This window comes from Elephantulus edwardii, unplaced genomic scaffold (genome assembly GCF_000299155.1).
Source record: "Elephantulus edwardii isolate Elephantulus edwardi_28Jun2011 unplaced genomic scaffold, EleEdw1.0 scaffold00059, whole genome shotgun sequence".
Lineage (NCBI taxonomy): Eukaryota > Metazoa > Chordata > Mammalia > Macroscelidea > Macroscelididae > Elephantulus > Elephantulus edwardii.
Genome location: NW_006399809.1, coordinates 6,173,752 through 6,187,091, shown reverse-complemented (window position 1 = coordinate 6,187,091; position 13,340 = coordinate 6,173,752). Strand labels below are relative to the sequence as shown.

Sequence of the window (13,340 nt, the reverse complement as noted above, 5' to 3'; positions counted from 1 at the left end):
AAAGCAGTTTGAACTTCTTCCTTCATCACCACAGGCTCTTGCTCATATGTTGTTTCATTAAATTCTTCTGTGTCTGCCAATTCCTTTCGATACAATGACTCAGTATAATCTTTCTATCTGCTTTTGATACCTCCTGAATCATTTAATACTCTGCCTACAGAATCCTTAATTATAGCAACTTGAGGTTTTAGTTTGTTCTTCACTTCCTTGAGCTTAAGAAATGCTGAGCGAGTTCGACCCTTTCAGTTTTCGGACTCCAACTCCTTGCACATTTCATTGTATAGAGATTGAAAAGGTAAGAGAAACAACTGACAATCTTTTCTTGATTTGGAAACAAGCTCTGTTCCCTGCTCTGTTCTGATGACTGCTTCCTGGTCCAAGCATACTTTTCACATTAATACAATCAAGTGTTCTGTGATTTCCATTCTTCTCAAGGTTACCTTTTTTACAACAGTTTGTTATGATCCATACAGTCAAATTCCTTTGTATAGTCAATGAAACCCAGATAGATATTCCTCTGGTATTCTCTGCTTTCAGCCAAGATCCATCTGATATTGTCTATGATGTCCCCTAGAGCCACAGCCTTTAAACTCATCTTGTATTTCTGTTAATGTATTTTTACTGATGTCTTATTCCAGTTGTTTTTGGATAATCTTCAGCAGAATGTGTTTGTGTATGATATTAGTCATATTTCTCAATAATTTCCACACTCTGTTGGATCACCTCTTTTTGGAATGAGAATACATATGGATCTCTTCCAGTCAGTTGGCCAGGCAAATGTCCTCCATATGTTTTAGCACAACGTGGTAAGCACAATGGCACAGGACAAAGCAAGGCTCAGATCTGTTGTTCAGAGTCACTCTGAGTAGTAGGTGACTCAAGAGCACCTCACAACAACAACAACATGAATTCTGTGGATTACCAATATCAGTTCATTTACACATTATTTTAATTTAAATTTAAAATTTCTCGTAAGGATCCTTTCTGTTATTGTTAGGTGCTTTCACGTTGATGATGACTTAATCATGGCCCTATAAACAAATTGAATGAAACCTTGCCTCATCCTAGGAGCCCTATTAATTCTCTAATAATATCATATGCAAGCAAAATCTTGCTGCAGATTACTCAAAAATGTAATTGGTACAGTACACAGATAGAAAAAAAGCCATAAATTCAAGCTGGATTTAGAAGAGGCTACAGTACCACAGATATCTTTACTGATGTTAGATGGGTCCTGGTTGAAAGCAGAAAATACCAGAAGAATATGCTTCAAGTTGAGCATGATTCCTAGCGAGCTTGAGAACAAAAGGCCTGAAGAGAAATAGTTTATCTATAGATAAATAGTCTTAACTATCAACATTTATCAACTTTCATAGAGTTTCCGGAGGCATGTTCCAAACTTTACTGATTAGGCAAGGGCATTTGAATGAAAGAATAGAAAAAATTTCAGCTAAAATTGAGAAGAATGAGAATCTAAGAACACTTAATCATTATTGTCACTCCACCGAGCATTGTTTTCTTTCATTTTCAATTTTTCTCTCAGTCCAAATTGAATCTGCTTGAATCTTGCCTGGACATTGCCACTCTACAGCTGACCATCATGATTATCTTTTTTTTTTTTTTAAACTGGTTGTTGTTGTTGCTGTTGTTGTTGTTATGTGCCGTCGAGTCGCCTGCGACTCATAGCGACCCTATGTACAACAGCCCTAAACTCTGCTCTGTCCTGTGCCAATCGCACTGTCTCTGACACTCCCATCCCAATTATCCCAGTCACTGAATCAATCCACCTCACAGAGGGCCTTCTTCTCCTGCGCCGTCCCTCCACCCTCCCAAGCATGATGTCCCTCTCCAAGGACCGGTCTCTCCTCACTACATGTCCGAAGTAAGTTAGACGGAGCCTCAGAATCCTTGCCTCCAAGGAGCCATCCGGTTTAACCCTTTCCAGGACAAATCTATTTGTTTTCCTAGCAGTCCATGGTATTCTCAGTACTCTTCTCCAGCACCACAGCTCAAAGGCATCAGTTCTCCTTCTATCCTCCTTGGTCATTGTCCAACTCTCTGATGCATAACAGGTGATTGCGAAGACTATGGCCTGTATCAGACGCACCTTAGTCTCCAGAGAGACACCACTGCTCTTCAGCACTTTGGAGAGGTCCCTAACAGCAGACTTTCCCATGGCAATGCGCCTTTTAAAATTTCCTGGCTGCTGGTGCCAAGACTGTTGACTATGGAGCCAAGCAAACTAAAGCTGTGTACAATCTCAGTCTCTTCACCATCCATCCTGATGCTGCCGATTGGTCCAGTGGTGAGAATCTTTGTCTTCTTGAAAAACCTTAAACTGGTTAGCATACAAAATTCGCAGACACTGTGTTTTGTTTATACCTATATTGTTTCGTTTATCTTCCTCTAATCATATTGTGTTTCGTATGATAATTTCCAGACATTTTGTTTTATAAATCAGTCACCATTGATGCATGCTTACCAATACACTGCCTTTTCAGGTCCCAACCGGATCTTCCCTAATTCCTTCACTCCCTCCCTCTGGCCATCAAACTCTGCAACTTTGTGATTTCCTCTTTCCCCACTCTCAACCTCCTGCCTCACTCCACTTTCCCCTTTGGACTTTTGTACACACTTTATTTCCATTTTTAAATTATGGTCTTATGCAGTATTTGTCTTTATGAGACTGATCTTGCTTTTTCAGCAGCAAAATTTCTTGAAAGATAGTCTTTAATGGCTGATTATATTGATGAGACTGGCTAATCACCTGTCCTTACTAAGGCTATTTTAACTTTCTAAAATACCAAATCAAATCCCTTGTGTCAGTCGCACTCTATTAATCCTCCACATTATCTATAACCAGGCTGCCTACTCTTTCCTTTGGAAATTCTCCTTTGGCTTTCCTAGTACAAATCATCTGCATTCCTACTACTCTATAAATGCTTCCTCTAGGCCCTTTCCAGTTTCTTCTTCCCCATTGGGATCTTAACTTAGAGTGTTTCTGAATTTCCCTGTTAGTCATCTTGTCTTCTTCCTCTATAGCTTTTCTGCAGCTCATGGCATTCCTACATACTGTTACCAAAGCCAGAGCCTACAATCATTCTCAGTAACTTCACCCCTTCCTCCCCACTCCCCTCAATGTAATCTGCCTCTAGAGCAGGTTAAGTCTACCTCCTAACTCACTTTCATTACCAGGGAGTTGGAATTGACTCATAGTTAACCTTCTCCAGCGAGTCTACAAGGGCTATAAATTGCAAGCAAGAATGTCCGTTTTTCTCCCCCAGAGCAATTGGTGGATCCAAACCACATGCCTTTAGGCTGGTAGTGCATCTTCCTATCCAATAGGTGACCAGAGCTTCCTAAAAGCTTTCCAATTTCATTTCATCCACTGCAATTTGAATACTCACAATGCTTCTTTTATTGAAATCCAGTAATATCCAGCATGGAGCACTGTTGTGGACTATTGTTTCTTGTCCCTAATCATTATCTTGCTTATCAGAGAGCTGAACAATGACTAAGGATGACAGAAAGAATTGATGCCTTTGAGTTGTACTGGAGAACAGTCTTGAACATACCATGGACCATCAAGAAAACAAATAAGTCTGTGTTGGGAAGAGTGAAACCCAGTTTCTCCTTGAAGGCTAGGATTTTGAAGGTCCACCTCACATACTTTGGGCATATGGCCAGGAGTAACCAGTCCCTGTCAAAGGAAATCATGCTCAGAAGGGCGGAGGGACAGAGCAGGAGAGGAAGACTCCAGAGGAGACAGACTGACACAATAACTGAAGTAGCTAGGGTATGTTGTGTTGGAGTCAGTGAGACTGCTCAGGAAAGGGCAGGCTTCAGGGTCGTACACAGGGTTGCTATGGGTCACAAGTGTCTCAAGGATATAAACAATAAGTTCAGTCTGAACTTTTAAAATACACACCAGATCCTACCTTAAAATGATACATAAATGCTTGCATGAACAAATGAAAAAATCAATTGCTTCCTGTTTTTCTAAAATGGTGCTTTTTAACTACTAAAATAAACAATTTAGAGAATTACTAATTGAAACTTAGCCTCATACCCTTTGCCTATCAGCCCTCAGGTCTATACTATATAGAGTTTCTGTATTAGTTTTACTAATGGTAATAGTTTTATTAAAAGTTTATTTGTTCTTAAATATTCAATAATTTTCCTTTATCTAATTTATAAATAATGCCATTCAGACCCTACAGCCCTCTTTCCTAATTAGTACTTAATACATCTAAATTAGACCCTTTGACATCTCTGAAAAATGATTGAAACTTCCCAACATCCATTTCTAATATAAAGCTCTAGCACATAGGAAGCCAGCTCTTATATGTGCCCAATCTGTCTATTAAAGCCCAGTCAAACATTGCTTCCTGTATGAATTAATTCCTAACAAGAATGGCTCAAAGTGACTTCACTGAGTTTTGGGATCTATAACATCATTAGTTCCATTTCTTAGATATTTAATTGTAGACTCTGTGTAAGACTCTGTAAGTGTGTGTCACCTCATTCACTATGTTAAAAGCTTACTGATAACAGATGAGAACATAATATGCATCCCATCATTTGTCATAACCTTCAGTGCAGTATTCAGAGCATCATCAGTGCTGAACAGATCTTCCTGACAAAATTAACAGAGAAGTGGCAGTTCTGAAATTATATCTATTATGTGCTGTCATTGTGTACCAAAGAGTTGTTGCGCACCACAAACCCATAGCTAACTTTTCAGTGGGTTTTTAGATGTAGTAAATTACATAGGAAGATACTGCCTATTTTTCTCTTGCAGAGCAGCTGGTAGATTTGAACCAATACCTTAAGGCTGGCAATGTCATTTCTTTACCACTAAGCTGCCAGTATATACATATATAATCCTTATATCATAATTTATATCAACCCTTAGAAAAATCAAAACTTACTGAATACTTACTTTAATGGGACAGTCAAAAGTCTCATGAAATTCTTCCAAAGTATATAGTCCAAATACTTGGACCTAAAAATAAATGGATCAAGTCAGTTCACCATGATGGCAACAAAGAATGCTGCTGAATCAATTAAGAATACACACTTTCATTATTATAAAGAAGAAAAGCAGATATTTAATAATCCAAAGGCCCTTATGAGCTCTATTAAATATCCTATGAAAAAAAATCTCATCAGGATGAGTGGGTTCCACTGCAATTAAACTTTCATAAGCAACCCATGGACTGAGATCCCTTTATTCAACACAAATTTGTTTTATTAAATGGATGGCAACTTTTCAAAATGAAATAGATATGGATAGGATATTAATATTCTTTTACAAATTCTATATAGTCTATAACTAAAGGACTTTTCTTCTTTCCTTAAAGCAAAAGGAAGCTTCCTTTTTATGTCATAAATGAATGAATGAATGAACTAAACGCATAATCAATGTGGTGAGAGATTAGGTGAAGTGCACTTATAATCTCATGTATAACCTACTGAGAATATAGAAGTACAAGATATTTATTCCTGATTATAAGTATCCCATTTAAAGGAATTCTGGGCTACTTTATTTCTATTTAATCTCTTTTCTCAGTGATTCATTATAAAAAAGAAACAAACAAAATTAAACTGTAACACTGTGAGGTGAAAAAAGCAATTTGGTCTTTGTTCTCAGTTCCTGAGAGCAAGGCTGTATTGTGTAAGGTGGACCAGATGAAGAAGTAGTGTGTAGAAGACCTACACTGACTAACTGCAGGAGATATGACAATCTATCATGGCCGTAAGGGTAACCTTGAACATGGAAGTCTGGAAGACTCTCCTGGCAGCTTAGAACATTTGTTCTCAAGAGGTTCATACATCCCTGGGACATGAAAACTTTGTGCTAGAACCCTTCTTTACTTGAGGTGTCTTTTCTTTGGTGTACTTGTTTAGCTGTAATGAATCTGCAGTCATATATTACATTTTCCATGAAATTTTGAGTCATTCTTGGAAGTCACTCCAGAAAATTATCAAACACAAAGGAGCAGAGACTCCAGCAGGGGCGGGTGTTATTTTTCTATCTTGGTGTTACTATGAGCAATGATGCTATGCTGAGTAAAATACCTTAGTCACAAAAGGGCAAATACCGCATAGCACTACTGTTATAAAACAGGTTTGACATGAGGGTTTGGGAGGAGAATAGGATAAAAATGGATAGATAATGAACTTTGCATTGGAATAGATGAAGGTAAGAATATTAGAAGAAACATATGATTAGGCATGATATGTACAACAATTGCCCAGAATAAGAAATACATTGCAAAGAAGACTTGGGGGAGGTGGAAGAGAGGTAACTGTGCAGCAATGAATGAGTCTTTTAGAAAAATGAAAAAAGGTGAACTGAGAAGAGGGAAAGAAGGCACGGAGAGAGGGTAAAAATAAATGTGCAATGATGAAGGAATGAAAATCTGAAAAACAAACAAACAAAACCCCAAGAACGCTAAAAAATGAAATAATTACCCCAGCCAGTCTGTGGTGTACTCATGTGTGCATTTTGAAGGCTATTTAACTAAACTCTTATGTGACCATGATGCATATACTCCCATTTACTAAGAACTCTCCAAAGTACTGAAGAGCAATGGTGTCTCTCTGGAGACTAAGGTGCATTTGATATAGGCCATGATCTTCACAATCACTTGTTATGCATCAGAGTTGGACAATGACCAAGGAGGATAGAAGGAAAATTGGTGCCTTTGAGCTGTGGTGCTGGAGAAGAGTATTGAGAATACCACAGACTGCTAGGAAAACAAACAGATTTGTCCTGGAAAGGGTTAAACTGGGTGGCTCCTTGGAGGCAAGGATTCTGAGGCTCCGTCTATCATACTTTGGACATGTTGTGAGGAGAGACCGGTCCTTGGAGAAGGACATCATGCTTGGGAGGGTGGAGGGACAGCACAGGAGGGGAAGGCCCTCTATGAGGTGGATAGATTCAGTGACTGGGATAATTGGTATGGGAGTGTCAGAAACAGTGCGACTGGCACAGGACAGAGCAGAGCTTAGGGCTTTCATACATAAGGTCGCTATGAGTCGAAAGCATCACATAACAACAACAACAACAACCTACTGGGGACATTTGGACCTACTGGTATAAACTAGAAAGGGTCTGCTCATTTTTAAATATCAAGAAGAGTAACATTACGTTTTCTTTTCATTTTATAAGAATTTTTCAGTGCAGTTATTGGTGTCTACTGGCTTCTTTTGGGGAAAATTTTTCATTACAGATTGTTTTTTAGAAGATAGAAGACTATTCAAGGTATCAATTTTTTTCTTGTTTCAATACCGCTATATTGTGGTTTATTTTAGCAAATTGTAAGAATAAAGTTCACCCAAGTTGCAATTTTTAGAGATAAATTTATGCATCAAATAAAATCTCAGGACATCAATCACTTCAGTAACCACTACTTTCAATATATTTTGGCAAACTTAAGACAATTCTGGTGGCTAGTCTGTGGGATATTGTGCTGTTAGTCCAATGTGAGTGTCCTGCAGTTTGAAAACACCACCAGCTCCACAGAAGAAAAAAGGGCAGTCATTTCCTGTTGTGATTTTTCAGCCACAGAAACCTGATGAATGCTCAATATGAATCATCGTGACTCAACAGCAGTAAGCTTTTGAGTGACTTTGTGAAATATGAGAGGAGCTCTGTAGTCTAGAGAGCTGTGCTACCAATCAGAAGACGGGCAAAATCTCCTAGGCTCAGAAATTCGTTGGAGGGTCAGTTAATTAGTTCTCACTTGATGGCAATGAGTTTAAGAGTTTTGTAAAATATGGGTTTCAATGATTCAGGTATAATGTAAAACTTGTTTTAATATGAGAAAATTCTTAGAAGTTAATCTTGAAACTGCAAATTTTCGCATTTTTTCAGAGGGTATCAAAAAGGACTGGCTAATATAGAACCACTTTAGGAAGTAGCATATGATCAGAATCAATAGTAATAAAAGAAGTTCAACCTGCACTGAAAGCACTGGCAAAAAAGAAGTCTCCAGGAACTGGTGAAATACTAATGGACATGCTTCAACAAACAGATGTGCTCACTTGCCTATATCAAGAAATTTGGAAGACAGCTAACTGATCAACTGAATGGAAGAGATCCATATTTGTTCCCATTCTAAAAAAAATGTAATAAAATGCAGAAATTATTGAACAATGTCATTAATACAGCATGCAAGCAAAATCCTGCTTGATATTATTTTAACATGGCTAGAAAGTACATCAACAGGGAACTGGGAGAAATTCAAGCTGAATTCAGAAGAGACAGCGGAACAAGGGATATCATTGCTGAGGTCTGATGGATTCTGGTTGAGAGCAGAGAATATCAGAAAATGTCTATTTGCACTTTATTCACTATGCAAAGGTGTATGATTGTGTAGATCATAGCAGATTATGGCCAACATTGAGAAGAATGGAAATCTAAGGGCACATGCAAAACCTATATACAGATCAAGAAGCTATTGTTCGAACAGAATAACAGAACAGTGTGTGGTTTAAAACGAGGAAAGGGACTTTTGGACTCTGGTTCAATGCGGCACCTGGCTGGCCAAGAAGGCTGCTAATTCAGACAATCTCAACAGGTGACTTTGCCTCATCTAAGAACTCTCTGGAAACCCTGGCCCCACCTACAGCCAGCACTTAAGCTGTGGGCTCTTCTGGATCCCATCTCACTGTGGACCCTTGGTCCAAGGGGAGAGTAACACCAACATTCAGGATCCATGCAAGGCATTGCTTTCACCTGGGACATCATCCTGCTGTACCAGTCGTGCACTCTCACTCAAAGGCACCAGTAGTCAGCAGCTACAGAAAAATGGTCCTGAGACAAAAATCCTTCCTTCTAAACTGTCAGAGTTATGATGAAAGTTGGAAAATCTGGTTACATTACTCCACAGAAGAAGGAGTACAATAGACTTCAGGAGAGAGGGCATCAGAAAACAGTAAGCCATCCACCCCAGAGATCTTAGCAGCAGGATCAGAGAGAAAGGAACAGAAGCATCTGGCCTACTAGTCCCAGCTAATTTTGACACAGTACCAAAGAAGAACTAAAGGCAGGTTGAGTTGTCTTCCCTTTCCCTACTAGTGTATTGAGCTCCTCAACTGAAACAAGTCTTCTCTTGAGCCCAAGGATGAGAGAAAAATTCAGGCAGGGTAAGCTGTCCTTATCTTCTGTGGAGCAGTGAGCTCCTGAACCAAGGTTATCAGACCAATGTTGAGCTAAGGTCCCAGAAAAAACTCTACCATAGTAATGAAATGGAAGAAGCAGGCTACCTCACACCCTACACAAAACCAAAACAAGATGGCACCCCCCAAATTTGATCAAAACATATAATCAATGGATTTCCCAAAGCCACAAAGTCTGATAGAACTTTCTGACACAGAATTCAAAAGAACATTGATGGGATATTTTCAGTGGGTAAAAGACAAACTTAAAAGAATTACAGGATTCTGTAACCAAAGCCTACAGAAACTTGAACAAACAATCCAAGACTACACAAATAAAACAGATGAGATATCAGAGGCTCTGGAAAAAAACAAGGAACTGCAATTCAGAATATGAAGACCAATGTCTCAGATGTTGTCAAAATGGATATATGAGAAGAGGTGAAGAGATGGAACACAGAACCAGAAAAATAGAAGACAGAATTCTAAGCACTGATCTGCTACAACATAAAGCAAAAACAAAAAGGAAAACGAAGAAAGCCTAAGAATAATATGAAATACCATCAAGAGGGAAAGCATGCACATAACTGGAATCCCAAAATAGGAAAAAGCAGGAAAAGGCAGTAAGAAAACTGTGGAAGAGTTACTAGAAGAACATTTTCAAAGCATAACGAAGAATGAGAGATATATATAAAAGAAGTTGAGCAAACTCCATGTAGAATAGACCTCAAAAGAAAAACGCCAAGGCATATCACAGTCAAATTTACCAGAACCAAATATAAGGAGACAATTCTGAAAGCAGCTAGGTAGAAATGAATTGCAACATTTAGGGACAGCAAGTAAGATTAAATGCTGACTTCTCAGCAGAAACCACATGAGCAAGAAAAGGAATAACAAGAAGATATATCTCTCAACCAAGAATATTATGACCAGAAAAATTGTTCATCAAATAGGATAGAGAGATCAGGATACTCTCAGAATGGCAGAACCAAAGGGAATCTGTAAAAACAAGACCAGCATTGCAGGAAATACTGAGGAAAGTCCTTCTTACAGAAATGCCACAGAAAGCAGGATGGACCAACATAAACAGCAATAAAACAAAAAACTCAACAAAATAATAGCAATAAACAGACACTTCACTAAAGAAGACATTCAGATGGCCAACAAGCACATGAAGAAATGTTCAAAGTCCCTAGGTCTAAGAGAGATGCAAATCAAAACAACTATGAGATATCATCTCACCCCAGTCAGAATAGCAAAATTTAACAGAACAGCAAGCAACAAATGCTGGCGAGGATGTGGAGAAACTGGAACTCTTATTCACTGTTGGTGGGAATGTAAGATGGTGCAACCATTGTGGAAGGCGGTGTGGCGCTTTCTCAAAAAATTGCAAATAGAGATACCATTTGACCCAGCAATTCCACTACTGGGAATATACCCTGAAGAGACCATAGCTGACATCCAAGCAGATATATGCACACCCATGTTTATTGCAGCTTTGTTGGAAGCAGCCTAAGGGCCCATCAACAAACAAATGGATAGAGAAGCTGTGGTATATCCACACAATGGAATACTACACAGCATTGAAAAACAAGGAACTCATGCAATATTATTCAAAGTGGGTGACCCCGGAAGACATTATGTTGAGTAAAATATTTCAGTTACAAAGGGACAAATACTGCATGGTGCCACTGTTGTAGAATGGGTCTGACATTAGGGTGGGGGTATGACAGAAAAAATGGATAGATTATGTATATTGTATTGAAATAGATGAGGGAAAGAACAGATTAGAAGTGATATATGATTGAGTATTATGGTTAGCACAGGAATCCAGAATTAAGGTTGCATAGAGAAGTGTACTTGGGATGGAGGGGTGGGGGGAAGGGACGTGGGAATTGTATACTAATGAAGGAATTTTTTTTTCTCCTCTCTTCGGAGGGGGAAGCGAGCTGGTGGGGAGGGGTGGGCAGGGAGAAAATTGCGGCAATGAATGAATGGAAATCCAAAACCTCTGTAAGTAAGTAAAGTAAGGTAGGTAGGTAGGTAGTTGGTAGGTAGTCGGTAGGTAGGTAGGTAGGTAGATAGATAGATAGATAGATAGATAGATAGATAGATAGATAGATAATAGCAATAAAACCTTGCCTCTCAATAACCACACTGAATGTGAATGGTTAAAATGCACCAGTGAAGAGAAAAAGGGCAGCAGATTGGATAAAAAAACTCCAAAAAAAAACCAAAACCACCCTAAACCCCATTGAAATGCTCTACACAAAAGACACATCTGAAAACTGAGCATAAAGAAAGAGTAAAAAGAAAAGGGTGGAAAATGAAATATACCAAACAAATGGCAACCAGAAAAAAAGCAGGAATAGTGATGTTAACCTCTGATAAAATAGATTTCAGCGTAAAGATCATCACAAAGGACAAGGAATGTCACTATATAATGATTAAAGAGTCAACAGAACAAGAAGACATGACCATAACAAGTATGTATGCATCAAATGATACAGCCGCAAAATTCATAAAGAAAATGTTAATAGAAAAAAGAAGATGAGAATTCAATACACCACTCTCAAGAAAATACAGAACTACCAGAATGAAAATCAACAAAGATGCTAAATAATTAACCACACAATAAATGAATATGATCTCATAGATATATATAGGCTATTGCACACCCAAAAAGCTTAGTATACCTTCTTGTCCAAACTACATGAAGCATTCTCCAGAATAGATAATGTTTTAGGTTATAAAGCAAGTATCAATACATTTAAAAACATAATACAAATTATTTTCTCAGATCACAATGCTACAAAATTAGAAATTAATAACAAAAGGATAAAGGAGAAAAGAATAGAGAAAAATCCCACATATTTGGAAGCTAAACACCACGAAAATTGAACATGAGTAGGTAACGGAAGAAATAAAAAATGAAATAAAAATTTTCTTGAAACAAATGACAATGAAAATACAACTTGCAAAATCTCTAGGAAACAGCCAAAGTGGTTGGTAATTAATTAGAAGCCAATTTATAGGAATAAACAAATATATCAAAAGGGAGGGGAAAAAACAATAATTGATTTTTTAACCTAACATCTCCAACAAGATGAGGGAAAAAACCCCAAAAACAAAACCATAAAGATTCCTGACAACCTCTATGAAAAATGAAATTATAAAAACTAAGACAGCAATAAATAAAACAGAAAACAAAAACTACTGAAACCATCAACAAGAACAAGAGCTGATTTTTTGAAAATGTCAATAAAGTCAACAAACAACTAGCAAAACTAACAAAGAAAAAGACACAAATAATCAGAATAAGAGATGAAAGGGACGTCACAACCGAGCCAACTAAAATAAAAAGTTAACAATGGAATATTATGAGAAACCATACTCAAACAAATATGAAAACTTAGAGGAAATGGACAAATGCTTAGAAAGTCACAACCTCCCTAAACTGACACAGACTGAAGTAGAGCACCTGAACAGACCCATCACAAAAGAAGGAAGTGAACAGATAATAAAACAACTTCCAACAACAACAGAAACCAAACCAACAACCCAGGACCAGATTGTTTTACTAGTGAATTTTAGCAAACATTCAGAGAAAAACTCTATGTTTCTATTTTTTTTTAATACTTTACATAGAATTCAGAAAATAGAAAAAGATGGAATTTTCCCAGACTCATTCTACACCACCAATTTGTGTAGGCCTATGGAAAATAATAGGTCAATATATCTCATGGACATAAATGCAAAAATCTTTAATAAAATCTTAGCCAATAGAATCCAACAGTAACAGTACATCTGAAACATAATTCACCATTACCAAGTGGGATTCATAACAAGTATGTAAGGACAGTTCAATATAAGAAAAACAAGTGAGATTCATAACAAGTATGCAAGGATGGTTCAACATAAGGAAAAACAACCAATGCAATTCATCACATTAACAAAGCAAAGAACAAGAACCACATGATCCTATCAATTGATGCAGAAAAGGCCTTTGACAAAATCTAACACCCTTTCCTAAGTAAAACACTCAACAAAATAGGAATAAAGGGAAATTTCCTCAATGTAGTGAAAACTATATACACAAAAGCAAGAGTCAACATTGTTCCCAATGGAGAGAGATTAAAGGCACTTACCTTGAGAATAGGAACTGGACAAGA

General features: G+C 37.7%; 1 protein-coding gene across 1 annotated transcript in view; it reads right to left on the bottom strand.

Moving 5' to 3' along the window:
* Window positions 1–13,340, bottom strand: part of VPS41 (vacuolar protein sorting 41 homolog (S. cerevisiae)) — a 286,074-nt gene that overhangs the window by 144,293 nt on the left and 128,441 nt on the right. The window contains exon 6 of the mRNA XM_006887620.1: window positions 4,943–5,005. Coding sequence (XP_006887682.1) covers window positions 4,943–5,005 — 63 coding nt within the window. The remainder of the gene's footprint in view (window positions 1–4,942; window positions 5,006–13,340) is intronic.